This window comes from Thamnophis elegans, chromosome 12, assembly GCF_009769535.1.
Source record: "Thamnophis elegans isolate rThaEle1 chromosome 12, rThaEle1.pri, whole genome shotgun sequence".
NCBI classification, from domain to species: domain Eukaryota; kingdom Metazoa; phylum Chordata; class Lepidosauria; order Squamata; family Colubridae; genus Thamnophis; species Thamnophis elegans.
The window spans coordinates 55382126-55403704 of NC_045552.1; the positions used below are offsets into that span (position 1 = coordinate 55382126).

At 50.6% G+C, this 21579-nt stretch overlaps 1 protein-coding gene across 1 annotated transcript; it reads left to right on the forward strand.

Annotated features, from left to right (window-relative positions):
- Window positions 1-6946: 6946 nt before the first annotated feature.
- SLC7A3 (solute carrier family 7 member 3) lies at window positions 6947-21336 on the forward strand (the record flags this gene model as incomplete). Its single annotated transcript, XM_032228694.1, is given in 19 exon segments — window positions 6947-7049; window positions 7052-7105; window positions 7108-7212; window positions 7215-7253; window positions 7256-7306; window positions 8745-8903; window positions 11440-11489; window positions 11491-11620; window positions 11900-12013; window positions 14335-14451; window positions 14454-14556; window positions 15779-15918; window positions 17705-17807; window positions 18028-18145; window positions 18148-18238; window positions 18507-18586; window positions 18588-18675; window positions 18888-18995; window positions 19118-21336. Coding segments are annotated over 19 exon segments (1884 nt in total), but the record flags the coding sequence as incomplete, so codon positions are not given.
- Between the last annotated feature and the right edge of the window lie 243 nt (window positions 21337-21579).

Consider the following 21579-nt stretch of genomic DNA (forward strand, 5'->3'; position numbering starts at 1 on the left):
CCCAGAGGCTGCCTTCCTGGAGAGCGACAACGGGGCAGGTGCTGGGGAGGCAGCCATGGCGTGCTTCGGCCACTCGGTCCCTGTCAGTGCCTCTCCCTTCCCGGCAGTAACCTTGGCTACGCTGCTGCTTCTGCCTGGGCCGTGGGGATGGCCTCTCTGCCCAGCTACAGCTGCAAACCCTTGACCTTCTGCCTCCCTGTCAGCTATTAATAGGCTGAGGCTCCCAAGACACAACTGCTTCCTGCTCGAATGGCAAACTCTCTTGGATTTGCTGGCTCTTCGGAGTTGGCGGCGCTTCGTCGGGGGGCTTTGCTAACTGGTGGTCAGGAAGGTGAGACAGGTCAAGACCTTGGCTGGAGGGAGGAGGTGGGCAGCACTGTAAGGGTTCGGACACCCATTTGGGGGCTCCCCACCCTCCCCCTGATTTGGGATCTTCTGGTCTTTGCTGCAAGGTTGCCCAGAATGCCAAGCTGGACAGGAGTGGCACCCAGGAGGCTGCCCCCTTCTCGTCCCTTCTGGCCGATTGCTCCCCCCTCCCGGGACGCCGTGCCGTCCTCCTGCGGTTTTGAAAGCTGCATTCCAAGGGAACTACTCCTCCTGCCCAGAAGGGGCTTTGGGGACATTCTCACGTTGTACCCTGGCCACTCATTGACAGGGGACTAATGTTGCAAGCAGCCCTGGTACCTGGGCACGTTTTTCATTTGCTGGCCCTTCTCCCAGACAGCTGGCTGAGCCAAGCCAAAGGCTCTGGGCCTGGCCGGGCAGTTTGGCAAGGTCCCCTTCTCTGCCCGGGGTTTTCTTTCTTTTTTTTAAATAAATTTTTATTTTAAACACATAAGCACATCAACAGAAACAAACACATAACTTAAAGACAACATAGGAACAATAAGTTCCATCGTATATCATACCGCAGTTCCGAATTGGTTTCTTTGCAGTTAGTGTTTTCCCTTCTATACATTTCTATCTTGCGTTCATGATCTCCTTGTTCGTTATCCATGTACAATTCTTTATTTATTTATACTTAGCTACTTATGACCAAATATTATTTACCTATATTATGCTTCATATTTTTACTGTCATTTATTCTCTTATATATAGTTATAGGTATACATTCACATAGTTATTCTTTTTCTTTGCCATTCTTATATTATTATTATTTCGTTTAAAAGATTATAAGGTATAGTTTGGAATGCTTTGTTTAACATCTTTCGCACCTGCTATGACACCACTTTGTTTTCTCTTTCTTTTCTCCCTTCCTTCCTTCTCTACTTCCTTCCTTCCTCCTCTCCATCCCCTTCTTCCTTCCCTTACCTCTCCCCTACTCCTACCCTCTTTCTTCTCCTTCCTACCCTCTCTCCTTCTCTTTCTCTATCTTCCTCCCTCCTCTCCTTCTCTTTCTCTCCCTTCCACCCACCTCTCCTTACCTCTTTCTTCTTCCCTTACCTCTCCTCCACTCTTCCTCTTCCTTTCCTACTATCTCTCCTTCTCTTTCTCTCCCTTCCACCCACCTCTCCTTACCTCTTTCTTCTTCCCTTACCTCTCCTCCACACTTCTTCCTCTCCTACTATCTCTCCTTCTCTTTCTCTCTCTTCCACCCTCCACTCCTTTCCATTCCTTCGTTCCTCCATTCTCTACTTCCTTCCTCCCCTCCTTTCCTTCCTTCTTCCCCTCCTTTCTTTTTCTATTGTTATAGGTGTCTCTTTCAAATCCCAGTTTATGTTTCTTGGGGATGGTATTTCCACAAACCCATTTTTATTTCCATATCATTTCTTTTTTCTGCCCGGGGTTTTCATTTGCACCCAAAGGCTCGGGAGACGGGGGGGGGAGGCTGTGCCCTCCCACTTTTTGTGTCTGCTTCCATGCCAGGCGCCTTTTCAGGGCCCCCCCTGAAGTGGGCAATGGCAACAGGAGCAGAACCCGCATGAAACTGGCCTGCAACCTTTCCCAGGGCACTAGAATTCCCCAGGCTGGCACATCTGGCAAGTTTTGATGCCTTGTTGTGTCCCATCACTCCTGACAGGCAGCTTCGTAGCAGGATAAATGAAGCGTCAGAGCTGGGCTGGGGAAAAAATAAAAACTGCCTGGAAGGGCTGACTGGGGAAGGAAAAGGATCAAAGCTTTTGTCTGCTTTTGTAAGGATTTTCTGGTGCACCGGAGTGTGTGATCCGAGAAGGTGCTGCCAAGCTTGGCTGGACAGTTGGTGGGAATGCTTCCTCGCCCCTGGACATAGCCAGCAAGGGGGTGGGGGGGCTGAGGGGGCTTTTCTCCCTGCGCTTATGGGAACCTCTTCCCCAGGGAAGTTCGGGCACTTGCCCTCGTGGGAACGGTGGTTTGGGGCAGCTGGGGATAAAAGCCCTGGAGTTTTTGCTGGCACAGAGTGGACTCTGGCACTTTGTCCAGCCTCCCTCCTGGGAGATCTCTCCATGAACTTCCACTGGGCTGGAGAATAGGCTGCTGACTGCAGTGGTGGGTTTCAAAAATGTTTTGAACCTACTCTGTGGGTGTGGCCTCCTTTATGGGAGTGGCTTGCTGACCATGTGACCTGGTGGGAGTGGCTTGCCGGCCATGTGTTTTCTTTCTTTCTTTCTTTCTTTCTTTCTTTCTTTCTTTCTTTCTTTCTTTCTTTCTTTCCCTCTCTCTCCTTCCTTCCTTTTGTCTCTCTGTCCCTTTTTCCTTTTTTTCTTTCATCTCTCACTTTTTCTTTCTTTTTTCTTTCTTCCTTTCTTTCTTCCTTTCTTTCTCTTTCTCTCTCTCTGTGAGTCTGTGTGTGTGTGTGTGAGTGGTGGGTTTCAAAAATTTTTCGAACCTACTCTGTGGGTGTGGCCTCTTTTATGGGAGTGGCTTGCTGACCATGTGACCTGGTGGGAGTGGCTTGCCCGTCATGTGTTTTCTTTCTTTCTTTCTTTCTTTCTTTCTTTCTTTCTTTCTTTCTTTCTTTCTTTCTTTCTTTCTTTCTTTCTTTCTTTCCCTCTCTCTCCTTCCTTCCTTTTGTCTCTCTGTCCCTTTTTCCTTTTTTTCTTTCATCTCTCGCTTTTTCTTTCTTTTCTTTCCTTCCTTCCTTCCTTCCTTCCTTCCTTCCTTCCTTCCTTCCTTCCTTTCTCTTTCTCTCTCTGTGTGAATCTGTGTGTGTGTGTGTGTGTCAGTGGTGGGTTTCAAAAACATTTTGGAGCCTCTTCTGCAGGTGTGGCCTGCTTTCCGGGTCCACTGGTGGAACCTCTTCTAACCGGTTCGGTAGATTTGACGAACCGGTTCTACCGAATAGGTGCGAACCGGTAGGAACCCACCTTTGCTTCTGAGTATGTCCACTGGGGCGGCCTTGTTTTTCCTTCCTTCTAGCTTCCGAACTATGAGATGTTAAGGAGAAAAAAAAATCTGAGCTCCCTCAGGAATAAATCCAAGACATGCAGCCTTTGGATACCCCAGAAGACCCTCCCATCTCCATTAACAGGCCCCCCCACCCTTCTGGGAGTCCCAATGAGGGAGGGAGAACAGCTGCGGGTCAGGCCTGGGAAGAAGAAGGGGGGGCAGGCTGACTCTAATGGGGTGAGGGCCAGTAGGGGGAGATGCGAGCGAGACCTGCTTGCCTTAATTCTCCTCCTCCTTAAGCGGGCAAGGAAGAAAAAGAAACTCGCCAGGGATAAATTCAATTAGTTCAGAGCAATATTTCATTTTGAAACGGATTTCGGCATCTTGGAATTGCTGCGGTTTTTCCGGATCTTGTTCATCTGATTTAAAATATATATATATATATATTTTTGGCTCACTAAAGAGATCCGGCTTCCCCTCCCCTGAAGTGTAACCCTGATGGCTCAGCTCCTTCAGGACGCCTGAAATGATCTCCCACCCACCCACCCACCCCCAGCAGCAAAGGGAAGAGATGGTCATTCATCTCCCCTGCCCATCACTCTGGACAGAGAGAGGGCAGAGGCGGCTGCCTTGGCCGCCTCTCCCTTTGGACAAAGCTATCCATCAGCTGACGGATGGGCTAGGCCGGTGGCACCTTTGCATTGATCGGAAGCCAGCAAAAGATGGAAAGCCGCGAGCCCTTCCTCCCTCTCTTTCCCCAACCTGTTGCCCAGAACTCTGCCTGTTTTAATAAAGACCCTCCGTCTAGGCCACATTAGGAAAGCAGAATTCCTGAGCAGGAATTCCATGCTTGACATTCAAACCAAGATGCGCTCGGACACCAAAGAGGGAGCTGTCACCTTCTGGAGAGGACAAGCAGCTCCTGGACTGGTGTTGGCTTGTTGCCTCTCTGCCTTCGTCAAATCCTGGGTGCAAAACCCATCCTTTCTAAGTTCCCCACCCACCCCTCTTTCCTGTGCAGGTGTAGCTGCCATGCCCAGGTGCGGCTGTTGCTGTTTTTAAAACTCTTATTTATTTATTATTTATTAAATATATTTATATGCCACCCAATCCCGAAGGACTCTGGGCGGCTTACAAAAAATATAAGAAAAAAACACATAATGATAAAAGAAAATAGTTTAAAAACAGCAACACCCTCATACATTCATTATAATCGGGGCTGGACCTCAACAGTGAGGTCAACAGCCCCCAAGCCTACCGGAACAGCCAAGTTTTACAGCTTTCCTGAAGGCCACAAGGAAAGGTATGGTCCGGATCTCCGGGGGTAGCTGTTTCTAGAGAATCGGAGCAGCCACAGAGAAGGCTGTCCTCCGAGGGCTCGCCAGCTGACACTGTTTGGCTGACGGCATCCGAAGGAGGCCCAATCTGTGGGATCTTACTGGCCGCCGGGAGGTATGTGGCAGCAGGCGGTCTCGAAGGTACTCTGGCCCTAAGCCATGTAGGGATTTAAAGGTGATAACCAACCCCTTGAATTGAGTCCGGAGACCAATTGGTAGCCAGTGCAGCTCACGGAGGACAGGTGTAACGTGGGTGTACCTCGGCACACCCAATATCGCTCGCGCGGCCGCATTCTGAACTAACTGCAGTCTCTGAATGCTTTTCAAGAGTAGTCCCATGTAGAGCGTGTTGCAATAATCCAGCCTTGAGGTGACAAGGGCGTGAGTGACCGTTAGAAGTGCCTCCCGACCCAAATAGGGCCGCAATTGGTGCACCAGACGAATTTGGGCAAAGGCCCCCCCTGGTCACAGCCGACAGATGATGTTCCAGTTTCAGCTGTGAATCCAGGAGGACTCCCAAATTGCGAGCCCTCTCTGAGGGGCGTAAATTTTAACCCCCCAGGGTTAAGGATGGGCTGTCCAAGCAGTCCTTCGGGGGCAACATCCAAAGTATACGAGCCGAGGTGGCGCAGTGGTTAAATGCAGCACTGCAGGCTACTGCTAGATCAGCAGTTCAGCGGTTCAAATCTCACCGGCTCAGGGTTGACTCAGCCTTCCATCCTTCCGAGGTGGGTAAAATGAGGACCCGGATTGTTGTTGGGGGCAATATGCTGACTCTCTGTAAACCGCTTAGAGAGGGCTGAAAGCCCTATGAAGCGGTATATAAGTCTACTGCTATATTGCTAAAGCCACTCAGTCTTATTGGGATTGACTAATGAGTAAAGTGCGAGCCAGGTTTGCAAATCGGGCTAAGTTATAAACCGTGGTTTACAAAGCATTGTGGTGGAGTTCCCAGGATGTAGGAAGCCAAAATTGCGCCAGATCCAGTACGTAGCATGTTGAATGGCAGGAGCCGCTGACTCGCTGGTGAGAGAGTCGGAAGGATGAAAACGAGGCAAAATCGGTGGGTTGGGTGGGTCGGCGGAAGAGACTCGTTCTGCATAATCCCACCCTGGAGCCTTATCTTGCCCCGCGAGTCACATGCTGCTGTGTCTGATGATGGGCTCGAGGGTCTCGTCCAGCCTGGCTTAGCTCAAGTTTGTCCTGTCGCCTGTTAACTGAAGTTAGCTCTCAAGTTAACTTGAGAGGACCGCCTACTGCCAATTACCTCCACTAGACCGATTCGATTGCATCGATTAGGCCTCCTCCGAATCCCATCTTCTAGCCAGTGCAAACTGGCAACTACCCGGAGGAGAGCCTTCTCGGTGGCTGCTCCGTCCCTTTGGAACGAACTCCCCGTGGAGATTCGGACCCTCACCACCCTCCAGTCCTTCCGCGCCGCTTTAAAGATCTGGCTGTCCCAGCTGGCCTGGGGTTAAGATTGTAGCCCCACTCGAATTGTGCGATTGTTGTGTTTTCTTTTTAACATGCTGTATTGTCTATTGTTTGTCTTCTCCCCCTCCCTCTTTTGAATTGTGAGCCGCCCTGAGCCCCCCCAGGGAAAAGGGCGGCATACAAATAAAGGCAAAACAAAACAAACAATTGGTTAATAACGGAAGGTGCCTCCCTGCCGTTTATTCCAACGAGCAGCTTATGTAAACGCAATTAATCCCGAGTAGTTGACGGAGGGGGGGGGGCTGTTTTCCTTTGCTAACTTCTGCAGAGTCTGTGATGCACAGAGGTGTAATGTGTAACCACAGCTGGCTACCTCTGCTGCTTTGGCCGGAGCGTTTTTCCTAAGATGGCGGTCTCGTTCCCAGCTCTGTCTAGGTTTTCCAAAATGTAGCCTTTAATCCGGGTTCCCAAATAAGCGGATTTGGGCAGCCGGTCACCTTGGATCTCCGCTCCTCTAAAAACATCATTTCTAGAGTAACCTTTGGGTGCCTGGAGTGCACCCACTTTCTCAGCATTATGCCCTGAGTACGATTCCTGTCGATTCCACTCGGAGATGGCGCAAGGAGGCTTTTCAGCCGAGCAGGAGATGTTTGCCAACAGAGCTGGCCCTGGAAGGAGGGAACTCAGCTCAGCTACGTTGGGGTAACCCAGCCCAGGCACCCGCAAGCTTGGGTTGGGTCTCCCGTCTTGAGCTCCCTGGGAAGACTGCAGGCCTTCCTCCCCACTGCTGGCTGACCATCTCTATGGTTTCCTCCGCTAGGTCCTTTCGGGAGACGGGACGTGGCGCCACCCCTTTGCCAGGATGCTGAAGGAAAACCTTGACCAACTTTGGCAAGAAGCTGATCCGGCAGCGGACGGTGAACCTGGGCTCGCAGGAAACTCAGCTGGCCCGTTGCCTCTCCACCGTAGACCTGATGCTCTAGGAGTGGGCAGCACCCTTGGAGCGGGCGTCTACGTCTTGTCCGGAGAGGGGCCAAGGATCTGGCTGGCCCGTCTATTGTGATCTGTTTCTTCATTGCGGCCGTCTCTTCTGTTCTGGCTGGCTTGTGCTACGCAGAGTTTGGCGCCCGGGTACCAAGGCCGGTTCTGCCTACCTCTACAGCTACGTCACCGTTGGGAAATTTGGGCCTTCACCACAGGGTGGAACCTTATCCTCTCCTACATGATAGGTACCGTAGCCGCCCGCTCGGAGCAAAAATCTGCTGAATGAGGATGTGAGAATGTCTTAAGGCGGAATACACCATGGTTTGCTTGTAGCATGAAACGAGGAAACACGCTTCCCATAGGCTAAGCCATCCCTGAGTTGTGATGGGTTCTTCTATGGGATTTTTCCTTAGCTAGTCTGGCAAATATGCCCCAAACCAACTCATCAAAGTTGCAAGACAAGCTTGCTTAGGAATGATCTGCAATATTCCTGGACCCCCAAAATTGAGTGTCCTCCCAACCAGTGGTGGGTTTCAAAACTTTTCGAACCTACTCTGTGGGTGTGGCCTCCTTTGTGGGAGTGGCTTGTCGGCCATGTGACCTGGTGGGAGTGGCTTGCCGGCCATGTGTTCTATCTATCTATCTATCTATCTATCTATCTATCTATCTATCTATCTATCTAATCTATCTATCTCTATCTTTTTTCCTTTTGTTTCTCTGTCCCTTTTTCCTTTTTGTTTCTTTCATCTCTCTTTCACTTTTTCTCTTTCTTTCTTTCTTTCTTTCTTTCTTTCTTTCTTTCTCTTTCTCTGTGTGTGTGTGTGTGTGTGTGTGTGTGTGTGTGTGTGCGTGCGCGCGTGCCAGTGGTGGGTTTCAAAAATTTTTGAACCTCTTCTGTAGGTGTGGCCTGCTTTCCGGGTCCACTGGTGGAACCTCTTCTAACCGGTTCGGTAGATTTGACGAACCGGTTCTACCAAACTGGTGCGAACTGGTAGGAACCCACCTCTGCTCCCAACTGTTATGAGTTGGGATTGGATGATAGCTAAGGAAAGGACTCACATCTTTTAGTGCACTTGTGAATGGTTCCTGACAAAAAAATGATTCGGACCGCAGCTTTAAAATGGTCTTCTGGCTCCCAGGTGTTCTGGGTTGAAAGGGACTGAGCAAACACGGCAGAAGATGTTCAACAACAGAATCTTCTCCTTTGCTTTGTCCATCCAGCTTCACTCAATGTGTTGGAGTGCGGGTTGGGATAACCCATTGTCTGAGTTTGCACAGGTGAACCGGAAACTGAGGGGGGGTCCTTGGTGAGCTTTGGTGGGTTTCTTGCAGTGGTTTCATTCCCCAAACCCAGGTAACCCCCATCGAGGGCTAGGCAGAAACTGAGCCATTGGGCTGAGTTTACATGACACGCTAACTCATTCACCACAGTAGGTCTTTTGCCGAGTCGGTTAGCGTGTCCCCAGGAATGCTGGGCATGTACTGAGCATGTAAGCATGGAGTGTTGTGTGTGTGGCTGCTGCTGGGTTGGGAAGGAGGTGGCATCCCTCCAACGTTAAGGGCCAGGGGGGGTCTTTTGAGCCCTTCCACCATCCTCTGCTCCTGAGAAGGGACGTAAAGTCCCTTCCAGTCCTGCCTGGCAGACATGCCTGAATTCATGAAAATGCCGTTTTGCATCGTCAGGGACAGCAAGTGTGGCTCGGGCTTGGAGTTCCACCTTCGACCACATCATTGGAGGCCACATCTCCACTTTCTTCCGGAACCACACAGCTTTGCACCTGGAAAACGTGCTGGCTGAGTACCCCGACTTCTTTGCCCTCTTCTTGGTGCTGCTGCTCACAGGTGAGGCGTCTTAACCTGCCTTGCCAACCGGCGGGGCTCAGGCGGGCAGGGCTCCCTCTCAGCCAGTGGGGGAGGTCATCAGTGGTGGGTTTCAATTTTTTTTTAGAACCTCTTCTGTAGGTATGGCCTGCTTTGTGGGAGTGGCTTGCCGGCCATGTGGCTGGGTGGGAGTGGCTTGGCAGTCATATGACGGGTATGGTGTGGCCAACTTGTAAATGTGGTGAAACTCACTTAACAACGCTCTTGCTTAGCAACCAAATGTTGGCTCAGGAACTCTGGCATTGAAGTGTGCAAGTCTTAAAGCTGTCAAGTTACAAGGACCCTTGTACCCCTAACCCTTTAGAAAAAAAAACCAGGTGTGTTCAAAGTTGACAGCTTTAAGACTTGTGGACTTCAACTCCCAGAATTCCTCCTCCAGTCAGGTTGGCTAAAGAACTTTGGCATTGAAGTGTGCAAGTCTTAAAGCTGTCAAGTTACAAGAACCTTGCACCCCTAACCCTTTAGGGGAAAAAAACCCAGGGATGTGTTCAAACTTGACAGCTTTAAGACTTGTGGACTTCAACTGCCAGAATCCTCCTCCAGTCATGTTGGCTTCAGGAACTCTGGCATTGAAGCGTGCAAGTCTTAAAGCTGTCAAGTTACAAGACTCTTGCACCCCTACCCTTTAGGGGACAAAAACCCCCAGGGTGTTCAAAGTTGACAGCTTTAAGATTGTCGACTTCAACTCCCAGAATTCCTCCTCTCGCTCTCATCTTGATGATGTGTGGTCGGGCGAGGGGAGGGAGCTGGAACCGGTTCTAAACGGCACTGTAGATTTGTGGAACCTCTTCTATAGAGCTTAGAGCTGGCAGGAACCCACCCCTGGAGGTAATCCAGGGCAGAGCTGGCCTGTTTGTTTAAGAAGGTAATGCTGTGAAGCCTCTCAAGATGCTGTACAAATTGATTCAATCTTAAGAAAACAGAAATGTATAGAACATCAATTGCACAGCAATGCTGCTTGCAGGAAGTGCTGGGGGCCCATGGATTTTTATAAAACATATGCCTGGCACGGAGCTGTGTTTTTCCTCCCTTTTCATAACCCTGATGCAGAGTTTGATATAAGATGGGCAGCTGTGTAAACGTTTTAAACAAGCAAAGCGGAGCTGATGGGAGACTCACGGCAGGAAGGAGAAAATGTGCTTCACGCATTTGATCTTCCACTGCGGAGTTTCTCGACTTTGGCAGGTAGAAGATGGGTAGACTTCAATTGCCAAGGTTCAGCGACCTTGACCTCCTACCTTGGCTGCCCCAGAGGAACCCATTAATGATCAGCCAGTCGACAAGGGAGTACGGGGCCATGAGAGAGGAGGCTGATAGCAGGGCCGGCATTCCTTGGGAATCAGCGGGAGGGTGGTGTTGGGTCTCCACAAGGTTGGCTGATTGGCTGCGGCCGGAGCAGAGAGCTGAACTGGACCGTGTCTGGAAATTGGCAAGCTTTCGGTTGCCTGTGCTGTGTCTTCCATCGTGCACAGGTTGACACCACCTGGCCTTTCAAAGATGCGGCTGGATTGCCGTTTGATCCGATTCCATGAGGCTCTTGGTGCTCAGGAAGTACCGTATGAGTATAAGACGCTCCGAAGTATAGATCCACCCTAGCTTTTGGGGAGGAAAACAAGAAAAAGAAAAATCTGCCTCTGCCCTCCCAGCAATTTGCTGCCTCCTTGCAGAAAACAGCCTGTTCCAGCTTCAGCACAGCCCGAATCGCACAAGCAACTGATTGTCGGTTGGATCAACGATCAGCTGTTTCAGGCTGCGGGGCTTGCCATAGTCTGTTGCCGCCTCCACCTGCCCCCTTTTCGGACTCCCCACGCTCCATTTTCTGCCAACTCTGGGTGGTGGGGATCAGAATGGAAGGAAAATGGGGCACGCAGAGGTCAAAAACAGCGCGCGCAGAGGCCAAAAATGGGGTGCGAAGGTGAAAAATGGGAGGCAGCAATAGGCAATTGCAATCCCTGCAGCCTGAAACAGCTGATGGTGGGAAGCTGATCCAACCGACTGCAGCTGCTTGTCCTAATCAGGCTGTGCTAAAGCTGAAACTGAAACAGGCTGTTTGCTGCAAATTGCTGGGTGGCAGGGGTCAAAGGGTGGGGGATGACGGCTAGCCGGGGCTACATTTGGTGTATAAGACGCACCCAAATTTTCACCCTCTTTTTGGGTGGGAAAAAATGGCATCTTATACTCTGGAAAATACGGTAATTGCTGCTAACACTCAGGCCAACAGAATGTGCCGATGTTGGTCATTAACAATAGCCAGGAAGGTGCCGAATCGCAGCTTGGGTACAGCTGCAGGAAGGGCCCACATCCCCCAAAGCACAATAGAGCCGGCCAGAAACAGAATGGCATGAGGCAACTGGTGCCAGGAGGGCACAGAAGCAGGGTTTTAACCTGCCTGGCCTGTTTCTGCCCTCCGGAGGAAAGCTTAAAACCCGGAGACCTTCCCCCCCTTTCCCTCCGAGGAGCAACCACAGGCCCCGGTCTTTTCTTCTTTGGCTTCCAGGCCTGCTGTCCTTCGGAGTGAGCGAATCTGCCCTGGTGAATAAAATCTTCAACGGCCATCAACTTGCTGGTGCTCAGCTTTGTCATCGTTGCGGGTTTTGTGAAAGGAGACGTCAAGAACTGGAACCTGTCCGCGGAAGATTGTCAGAACCGCACGGAAACCCTCTTGGAGTCTGGACAAAGTACGGGACCCCCTCCCGAGCCGTGGCTCCCTCTTAGCTTTTCCAGAAGGGGAGCTGGAGGCTGGCCACCCCCACTCACCCAACCCAATTCTCCTTGCTCCAGGGTAGCATCTGCTGCTACAGGTTTTATTTTCGTGTGTGTGGTGTGTGGGTGTGTGTGTGTGTGTGTGTATCTGTGTTAATGGCCCGAAGGGAAAGCAGCAGCCGCAGCCAGTTAGAAGGGCTGCCCCTGGAGCAGACCACTTTCCTCCTGCCCTCATCGGCCTGCCTGCCTCCTCCAACAGGGTCCGCTTGGCAATGGAGGGTTTTTCCCCTTTGGCTTCCAGGGAGTCCTCTCGGGGGCTGCCACCTGTTTCTACGCCTTCGTTGGATTCGACTGCATCGCCACCACAGGTAAAGTAGCGCTTCGGAGGAGGAGGAGGAGGAGGCGGAAGGGCTGGTGGGAAGGCAAGGCCGTTCCTCGGCGCTCGCCTCAGGGTGCTAACTGGGCCGGTTCCAGGCTGGATCCAGTAAGCTAACAGTCAGGACGGAGAGTTTGAGGATGGCCTTGCTGGGAAGGGGCAGTATGGAAGTTGCCTCCAAACTCTGGGAAGAGAAGCTTCCAGAGTGGGGAAGATAGGCGTTCTCCTTTGCTTCAGAGAGCCATTCTAGAAATGGGGCTCCCTAGAAACCAAATGTGGATTATTCCTAACCATTGAAGTCGTTTGGGGAGCCTGGCGAGTAGTGGAAGACCTCTAAAGAGCCTCTGGTCAAGGGTGCTCGGCAGCCCGTGCTGAGCAGGAGAGGGGTTTGGGGCAAGCGGCCCTCCTCGGATTCAAGTCGGGGACACCCCGCCAGGTGTGCGGGAACTAACAACACATCAGCCCCAGGGCTAAGATTCCCGGTTCTGCCATGCCATCTTTACTAAACAGGGTCATAATTTGGGCAGTGGGTTATGGCCAATGGTGGCCAGTACTGTTGTGGTCCACCAGTGGCTAGTGGAACCGAGTTGGGGAGGAACTTGGGAGGTTGGAGGTTGGGTGGGGGAAAACATGGGCCAGTCGTGGAGTCTGGGGAAAGCTGTGATGAGGGCTCTGTGTCAGAGACAGAGATGGGCCATATGCCAGTTATCAAGAGCCGAGGTGGCGCAAGTGGTTAATGCAGCACTGCAGGCTACTTCAGCTGACTGCAGTTCCTGCAGTTCGGCTGTTCAGATCTCACCGGCTCAGGGTTGACTCAGCCTTCCATCCTTCCGAGGTGGGTAAAATGAGGACCCGGATTGTTGTTGGGGGCGATATGCTGACTCTGTAAACCGCTTAGAGAGGGCTGAAAGCCCTATGAAGCGGTATATAAGTCTAACTGCTATTGCTCTTGCTAGCTGCCTTCAGAGTCAACATCAGTGAGGCAGAAGAACAGCTGGAGCCTGTTCCCAGTGTGTGCATGTGCAGAGTTGCCAGATGAAGAGAACAGCTAAAAAACAGGGGTCGACTTGGAAGTAAGGCCAGAGGTGGATGATGAATGGCCCCTCCCAGAGGAAATAAAAGAGAAGCGAAAAGGGAGTGGAGTTTGCAGGAGACAATTAGTTCGCTTAATTGGTTCCTGATTCTCTGAGACTCCTGGCCAAGTTTTGCAGATATCGGCCTGGCAGCTCTCCAAGCCAGATAAGGTCTGTGACCATAAATCCTCCCTTGAAAGACTTTGCTGGATGTGAATGAGCAGAATTCACAGTCAATTAATAAAAGGGGATTTTGTCGGGACGCGGGAGTTGCTTCAGGCTCTCGGGAAGCCTCAGTCAGAACAAGTACTGTGATTGCTCGGCTACTGGGAAGACCACTTCCCAAGGCAGAGTTCATGTTTGTGAGAATGGTGTTGGCCTGCCAAATCAGTGAGCCTTAAAGGCAGGAGCTCCTTAACCTTAGCCGAGGTTGAGTATAGCACAGGAAGGAGGATTTTGTTGGAATCTCACCTGCGTCATTCGGCACCAGTGGTGGGTTCTGGAGCCCGCGCTCCTTACTGGTATTTGAGCGCTTCTGCGCTTCTGCGCAGTGTGTACATGCATCCTCCTGTGACGCTCTGCTATGCCTCCGTGGTGCTCCAGGCGCCTGAGCGGTTCCACCACAAAACCGCGTTCGACTAAAGCGCGCTCGACGAAAACGCGTAGCTGACGTCATCAACAGGGCGACAGCAGCGCGGAGACAGAAGCACGCTGTAAACGCTAAACCTAAAATTAACCCCTAAACCTAAACCTAACCCCACTAAACCTAATCCTAAACCTAACCCTTAACCTAACCCTAAACCTACCCCTTAACCTAACCCTAAACCTAATCCTAACCCTTAACCTAACCCTAAACCTAACCCTTAACCTAAACCTAATCCTAAGCCTTAACCTAACCCTAAACCTAACCCTTACCTTAAGTTGAATCGGCTTGCTTTCAAAGCGCTATTTAAAGCGCCTTCTTTCTCCGCGCTGGCTGTTGTCGCACCCTGGTGATGACGTCAGCGACGCGGTTTAATCGGGCGCGGCTTATTGACGCGGTTTTGACGGGTCACAGGCCTTGAGCATAGGCGTTGAAGAGCTCAATACTTAAGGAGCGTGGGCGGCGGGGCAGGCCTCCGGAGCACCATACCGAAATGGTACCCGGTGTTCCCAGCAGCACTGGTACTCCTGTGCCGGGTGTACCGGTCGTAACTCACCACTGTTCTGCACGTCCCCCCTCCGCCCCGTTCTTCTGCAGGTGAGGAAGCACGGAACCCTCAGCGATCAATCCCCATCAGCATCATCATCTCCCTCATCATCTGCTTTGTGGCCTATTTTGGCGTTTCGGCGTCCTTGACCTTGATGGTTCCCTATTTCTGGTGGATAAAGAGAGCCCACTGCCTGATGCCTTCAAGGTCGTGGGCTGGGAGCCCGCCCGCTACGTGGTGGCCATCGGCTCCCTCTGTGCCCTCTCTACAAGGTAAGAGAAACGAAGGGAAGTGGCTCAGTTCAGCCAGAAGTCCTCATCTCTTGGCTGGCGGGATTTATACCTGTCTCGTCAAGGTGACTGACAGGAGACTTGGTTATTACCCGTATTTTTCCAAGTATAAGACGCACCTTTTTCCCTCAAAAAGAGGCTGGGTGCGTCTTATACACGGAAATACAGCATTTTTTTTGCCTCCCGAAGCCCCACTCTTTCACCAAAATGATGGTGCATAGCCTTTAGGAGGCTTTCTGAGTGCCTCCTGGGGGTTGGGGAGGGCAGAATGAGTGAGAAAATGGTCCGTTTTTGCTCGTTTATGCCCCCCCACCCAGGAGCACTTTACAAGTCTCCTGAAGGCTATCCATGCCCTTTTTTAAAAAGAAAATGGGCCCGTTTTTGCAAAAAACGGGCCATTTTGGGGAGGTTTGTAGAGTGCAAAAACTCTTTTAAAAATTTGCCTCTTCAAAACCTTGGTGCGTCTTATACTCCAGTGCGTCTTATGCTCCGGTGCGTCTTATACTTCGAAAAATACGGTTATTCTTGAGCTCAGAACAATGCTTTTTAAAGCACTGACACCCAATCAACCTGGGTTTTAAAACAGGCCATTTTTGAAGAAAAAGGGGTAAGTGAATGTGATGGCAGTCGAGAGGTCTGAGGGGAAAACCCCGCAGGATTCTGTGGTTTGAAGGAGAGTTTACCTGCGCAGAAGATGAACGTATGTCCGAAGGATGTAGCAAGAGCAATAGCAGTTAGACTTATATACCGCTTCATAGGGCTTTCAGCCCTCTCTAAGCGGTTTACAGAGTCAGCATATTGCCCCCAACAGTCCGGGTCCTCATTTCACCCACCTCGGAAGGATGGGAGGCTCAGTCAACCTTGAGCCGGTGAGATTAGAACCGCCGAACTGCAGATAACAGTCAGCTGAAGTGGCCTGCAGTACTGCACCCTAACCACTGCGCCACCTCGGCTCAAGGTTGTGAGGGGCTACCAGAGAGGAATTCCTCTTCCTAAAAGTTGCTGCTTAAACCATGAAAGCCAGAAGTTGAGGAAGGGCCTTTTAAGGAGATGTTGGCCCATGAGCAAGCATTTTTGGAAAAGGAGCAAATCCCTTGGTTCATTGAGAGGCCTGCCCCCCACCCGCCACCCCCATCCTAAAAAGGACAAGTGGAGAAACGCCAGAGGCCACCAATGGCTTCTGCTCTCTTTCTCTGCCCTGCAGCTTGCTTGGATCCATGTTCCCCATGCCGCGAGTGATCTATGCTATGGCTGAAGACGGACTGCTCTTCCGATTCCTCTTCCGGGTTCACAGCCGGACCAAGACTCCCTTGGTGGCCACTGTCGTCTCGGGCATCATTGCAGGTATCCGTCCATTAATGGGTCTTTCCACCCCACTTATTTTTTTTTTAAGCAGATTTTATTTTATTATTTTTTTCCCTTCGACAACACCTTACAGTCATTACATCAACATTATTATGTCATCCATACCTGTACACGTATATAATATTTCGCTTCTATATTTACACACCTTTATACCCAGTTCTATATATATTTATATATAGTTTTTCTTTGGCTTAATTTTATTCTTGTTTTGCAGCCCTTGTACCAATTGTTCCAAATTTCATAATATCCCGACTCTTCTTTATCTTTTAATTTCAGTGTTAATTTGTCCATCTCTGCACAATCCAAAGTTTTTTTTAATCACTAATTCGTCCGAGGGGGTATTATTTTGTTTCCCAGCATTGGGCAAATGCTATTCTAGCTGTAGTTAGCAGATGTGTTCATTTGTACTTAATTTTCTTTGTATATTTCCCTTTGATTATTCCCAGTAGGAAGATTTTGGGTTTGTATTTTATCTGTTCTCCTGTAATTTCTTGCACCCGTTTTCCAAATTTTTGTCCAATATTTTTGTGTTGTCCGGGCAGGTCTACCATTCTGGTTTTCTCTTCAGATCGTATAAATCGTTCGCCTTTTTTATTGTTTTAATCGAACAAAAACACAAAAAAGAATCATCCTTCATCACATCTTGTAGAAAGCGTGTCGATTGGTTACAAATACATTTCGTGCATTTCTTCCACGATCATTACTTATGCTTCATTCATATTGAATTGTACATTTTAAATGAAAAATCTTTATATATGTTTACTACCAAGGTACCACCATTCTCATTTATAGTTATAGTTAGTTATAGTTTATTAGTCTTGTATGCCGCCCACTCCCGGAGGACTCCGGGAGGCTTACAATAAAAAGGGGAAAGGGAATAAATAAGACAAACAACAATTTAAAATACAACAACATTCATCGTTACTGTGGGGCTGGATACTTCAACAGCCCCCGGCCTGCCGGAGCAGCCAGGACTTAGTGGCTTTACGGAGGCCGGAAGGGTCGTAAGGGTCCGGATCTCCACGGGGAGCTCGTTCCAGAGGGCCGGAGCCTGCAACAGAGAAGGCTCTCCCCGGGGGGTCGCCAGCCGACATTGGCTGGCAGATGGGATCCGGGAGAAGGCCTAGTCTGTGCGATCGAATCGATCTTTGGGAGGTAAATGGCAGGAGGCGGTCTCTCAGGTACCCAGGTCCGATGCCATGAAGGGCTTTAGAAGTAACAACTAGCACCTTGAAGCGTGTCCGGAGACCAATGGGCAGCCAGTGCAGCTCGCAGAGGATAGGTGTAACGTGGGTGTACCTAGGTGCACCCACAATCGCTCGCACGGCTGCGTTCTGGACTAACTGAAGTCTTCGAACACTCTTCAAGGGCAGCCCCATGTAGAGCGCATTACAGTAATCCAGTCTTGAGGTCACGAGGGCGTGAGTGACTATCCGAAGGGCCTCCCGGTCCAGGTAGGGTCGCAATTGGTGCACCAGGCGAACCTGGGCAAAGGTCCCCCTGGTCACAGCTGACAAGTGATGTTCTAACGTCAGCTGTGGATCCAGGAGGACTCCGAAATTGCGAACCCTCTCTGAGGGGGCGTATTTAACTACAATTATTTAAACCTGCTTTATCTGAAATCATTTGTATTTAAAGACACAACCACCTACTGGCATTCATTCGCAATTTCAATAAACCTCCAATAACATTACACCTTTATAACATATTCTGGAAAAAAAATCAATCCAGACAGAGATTTTTAACAGTCTCCCTTCTCTTACAGCCCTGATGGCGTTTCTCTTTGAGCTGAAGGATTTGGTCAACCTGATGTCTATCGGCACGCTGTTGGCCTACTCCCTGGTGGCTATTTGCGTGCTCATCCTCAGGTGGGGCCTCCTGGGAAAAGAGCTGGTCTCTAGGTGCTGGTCCCTCAGCAGCTTAGGTGATAGGCAGGCAGGCTTTGCAAGGGGGTGATTATCGTAGTGCAGAACTGGAGAGCTACAGCTGAGAAGGTTGAGAAACGAGACCCGGCCTTCCACGTTTTTGTTCTTCCAGGACTCCTGGTTTTGCAGAAGGACTAATCAGGAATTCTTGCTTTCCTGACAGATACCAACCTGAGCTCTTCAGGTTCTCCAAAGATCTGGAAATGCTCGAGATCAACGGAAGCGAAGAAGAAAAGATGACCATTAATTCCACGGTCGGCGATGGCCAGAACGCATTCAAAGAGAATTCAGCTGCAGGAGCCTTTTCTTCCCCGCCGAGGACAACCCAACCCATATCTCAGGGCGCATCGTCTACATCAGCACCACGGCCGTCGGTAGGATTACTGGGGAGAGGGGGAAATTGGGTGCCCTGGCTGACTTGCAGTTGAGGGCGCCAGTGGCTGAGACGGGGGGCGAACTTCCAGAGGCGACCGGAGTGAGCAACTGGCTGGACTTGGCTCCTTTGCAAGAGGAGAGCAGGAAGAGAGCAGAATACGTTCCAGGATTCCGGGGTTGAGATATCACAGGCGGAGGGCTTTCTCAGGCGTGGGAAACGCTCTAACGTGCCTAATCCTTCCTTCCCTTCGGTCTCCTTTCCTTGAGCTGTCACGATCACTGCCCTGTGTGGCATTCTGGCCCATGAGTGGGAAGCCCTCCTGGAGGGCAGCGTCGGCTGGGTCATTTGCCTGTGTCATTCTCCTGGGCATTTGCTCGCTGGCAACAGCCGTCATCTGGAGGCAGCCAGAAAAGCAAGAAACGCCTCACTTTCAAAGTAAGACCTCTGGCCGGCTCTTCCTCAGGGGGGTGGGGCCCATGTGGGATGGAGAGGAGTTGCCTTATCCGGATGCCTCCTCCCTTGGCAAAGGAGCAGGAGAGCTGGACGGTTGTCCTCTCACAAGGCCGTGCCTTCAAGCCAAGTTCCACACTGGCTGGCCCCTGCCCCTCTCCCTTGGCCTCTCCCACTGGCCTCCTCTTCCTTTCCAGGTGCCTGGCCTGCGTTGCTCCCCCTCTTCAGCACTCTGGTGAAACTCTATCTCATGATGCAGCTCGATGCTGGGACCTGGGCCCGCTTCGCTGTCTGGATGGCCATCGGTAGATCCTCGCCGCTGCCCGATTGCAAGGGCCGCCTGGCGCAGAACCTTCCCCCCAATGTGGTGACCACCCAGTCGGCCGGGCCTGGTCTTAACCCTGGGAAGTTTTGTCTCTTTTCTCAGGCTTTGCCATCTATTTCGGTTATGGGCTTCAGCATAGCGAAGAAGGTCAGGGGGCACAGCAGTCCCCGTCAGCCGCCGACAAAGGCCTGCCTTCGGCCCACTCTGAGCTGAGCCAAGAGCTCGCCATCTGAGAAGGAGCGGCTGCTTCTGTCCTCCTTCCACCGCCGTGGACGCCCCCCGAGTTCTTTCTTCGCCTCCTGCCCCACCCGTCAAGAAGGAAGCCGTGGCCCGCAGGACCTCCAGTGGCGCATTGGACTCAACCTGTGGCAGCAGCTTCATTTCGCAGAAGAGGGGAATAAAGCAAGATGAGATAAAATTTAGGAGGCAGCCTTTCCTCCTAGGTGGGACAGGGATGAGAGCGACCTTCAGACAAGAAGCTGCCACACATGGTTTATTTATTTACCCGGCTTTGGTGGCTAGATTGCCTTCCCCAGATCTAGATGTGTGTAAACGTGTCAAATGTGAACCATCCCCAAATGATCTCCAGGACTACCAGTCTAGTTTTAACTATTGTTTGTATGTCAATTTTTCCCCCAAAGATGTTAGGTGTTGTTTTTTTTATATCGGTACAACTCCGTGCTCTTAGCTTTTTTTTAAAGTTGGACTCATCTAAACCCTCCCCTTCTGTCAATTTACTTTCCTTGTAGGCTCATCTCAGATGCTCTTGGTTCTGGGGGGGTCTGCAGGCGAAAGCGATCTGGCAGCCTCCAGAAATTTAGACAGCCTGCAGCAGTGCAGTACTAGGCCGGAGGATAATTGCTTAAATAATCGTGGTTGATCGGAGTTCTGCCATTGTTCTTGCCAAACATTATCAAATAGGTTTCTGGGGTTTCTCAAATGAAATCAGAACGATTATTTCTACCAATGGGATACAAAACTTACCCAACATGCTCGCAGTATATGGATCCAATGTCCTGGGTACATTCAGCCTGCAATAGTTTATTCGCGAGAGCAGGCTGCAGTGCCTTGAACGAATGGGTAGTGCGGGGTGGGAGGGCCAACGGCTGAGTAAAGTCCTAGTAAAATAAGTCAAGTTTGTTATCATGAAACTTAAGCCTGGAGAGACTCACCACAACATCAGCCTAGGGGCTCACCCATGCTGGGAGGCAAGAGAAGGGGAGGGAAACTGGGCGCTGAGTTGTGGTCAGTAGCTGCCAACAGGAGAGCATTTGACCCCGGTGTAGCCACCTTCTGGACCAGAGGTCGGGGCTAAAGATGGAGGCCAAGCCAGCGCGCAATGGCCAGCTGTGCCTGGTTGCTTAGAAGCCAGCAGCAAACCACAGCTGGCAACAACTCAAAGCAAAGTGAGGTCATTGCCAGACTTCCATCTGTTGCAAAGATGGCACAGCCAATAAATCCTCCCTGGCTCCAAAACAGGGTGAATATTTTTTTCCCTACTAATAAAAGAAGCCAAATTCATGGTCCAGCTAGTGATTTCCTGTTTGGTCCATCCTGAAATTGGCAAGGAAACCAGCCCCTAATTTGGAAAGCCACCGGGTTAGCCAAAGGCAGGATTGGGACAGCTTGTTTTCTTCAACTGTTAAGGGGGGGGGAAAGTGGGATGCTTTCTCTCCTGGTGCAAATTATTTACCTTGGACTGGAAAAATAATTCTGAGAATTCCCCAGGAAGCTGGATCATGTGACGTTGGTTGTACGTATGCAGACACACTCCACTTACATCAGAAGGCCAGGCTTCCTAACAACTGCCCCCCGGGGCCAAATCCTATAATGCCAAGGCCATTTCAAACTTCACGCAGCTCATTTCCAAGCCTTACAATTAATTTCCCCAACATTTCCAAAAGCAAATTGTGAATGTGCAGGGCCAAACACTGAATTGTTGTCTTTGGGACATTAGCTCTTCACGGACACTTTCGACGTTTCCTCTCTCCCGAAGGGAGATTTGGCACAATCTCAGTTCAGGGTTTGTAACTCAGTGGCAGAAATCTTCACGGGTGGAAGGGAAAGGCTGGGAGCAGCATGTCCGGGACCCACCCCTGAGATCGATGGCCAGGTCAGCAAAGGCAGCTTCTCCTGTTCCTCACTTCACCTTATCCCGCAGCCTCGCTCAGAGCAAGAGGGGGGAAATTCCCACTTGTTTCAACAGAACTTTTGTCGTCTTGTTTGAACATCTACGTTACATGTGCACCAAAGCTCTTCAACATGAATATAAACGCAGCACCTTAATGCATTTTTTGGACCAAATAAATGTTGTGCTATTATTCGGTGTCCTCTGTGCTTTGTAGAATCAAGACAAGAACGCATGTGCGGCCATTTTCAATTGTCTTGAGCGTGACCCGTCAAAACCCGCGTTCCACAAAAGCGCGGTTGACGAAAGCGCGTATGTGACGTCATCACAGCGCAACGAAAAAGATCGAAAAATTTGAAATAAAAATTAAATTACAGCAAGCCGATTCACATAAAGGTAAGGGTTAGGGTTAGGGTTAGGGTTAGGATAAGGGTTA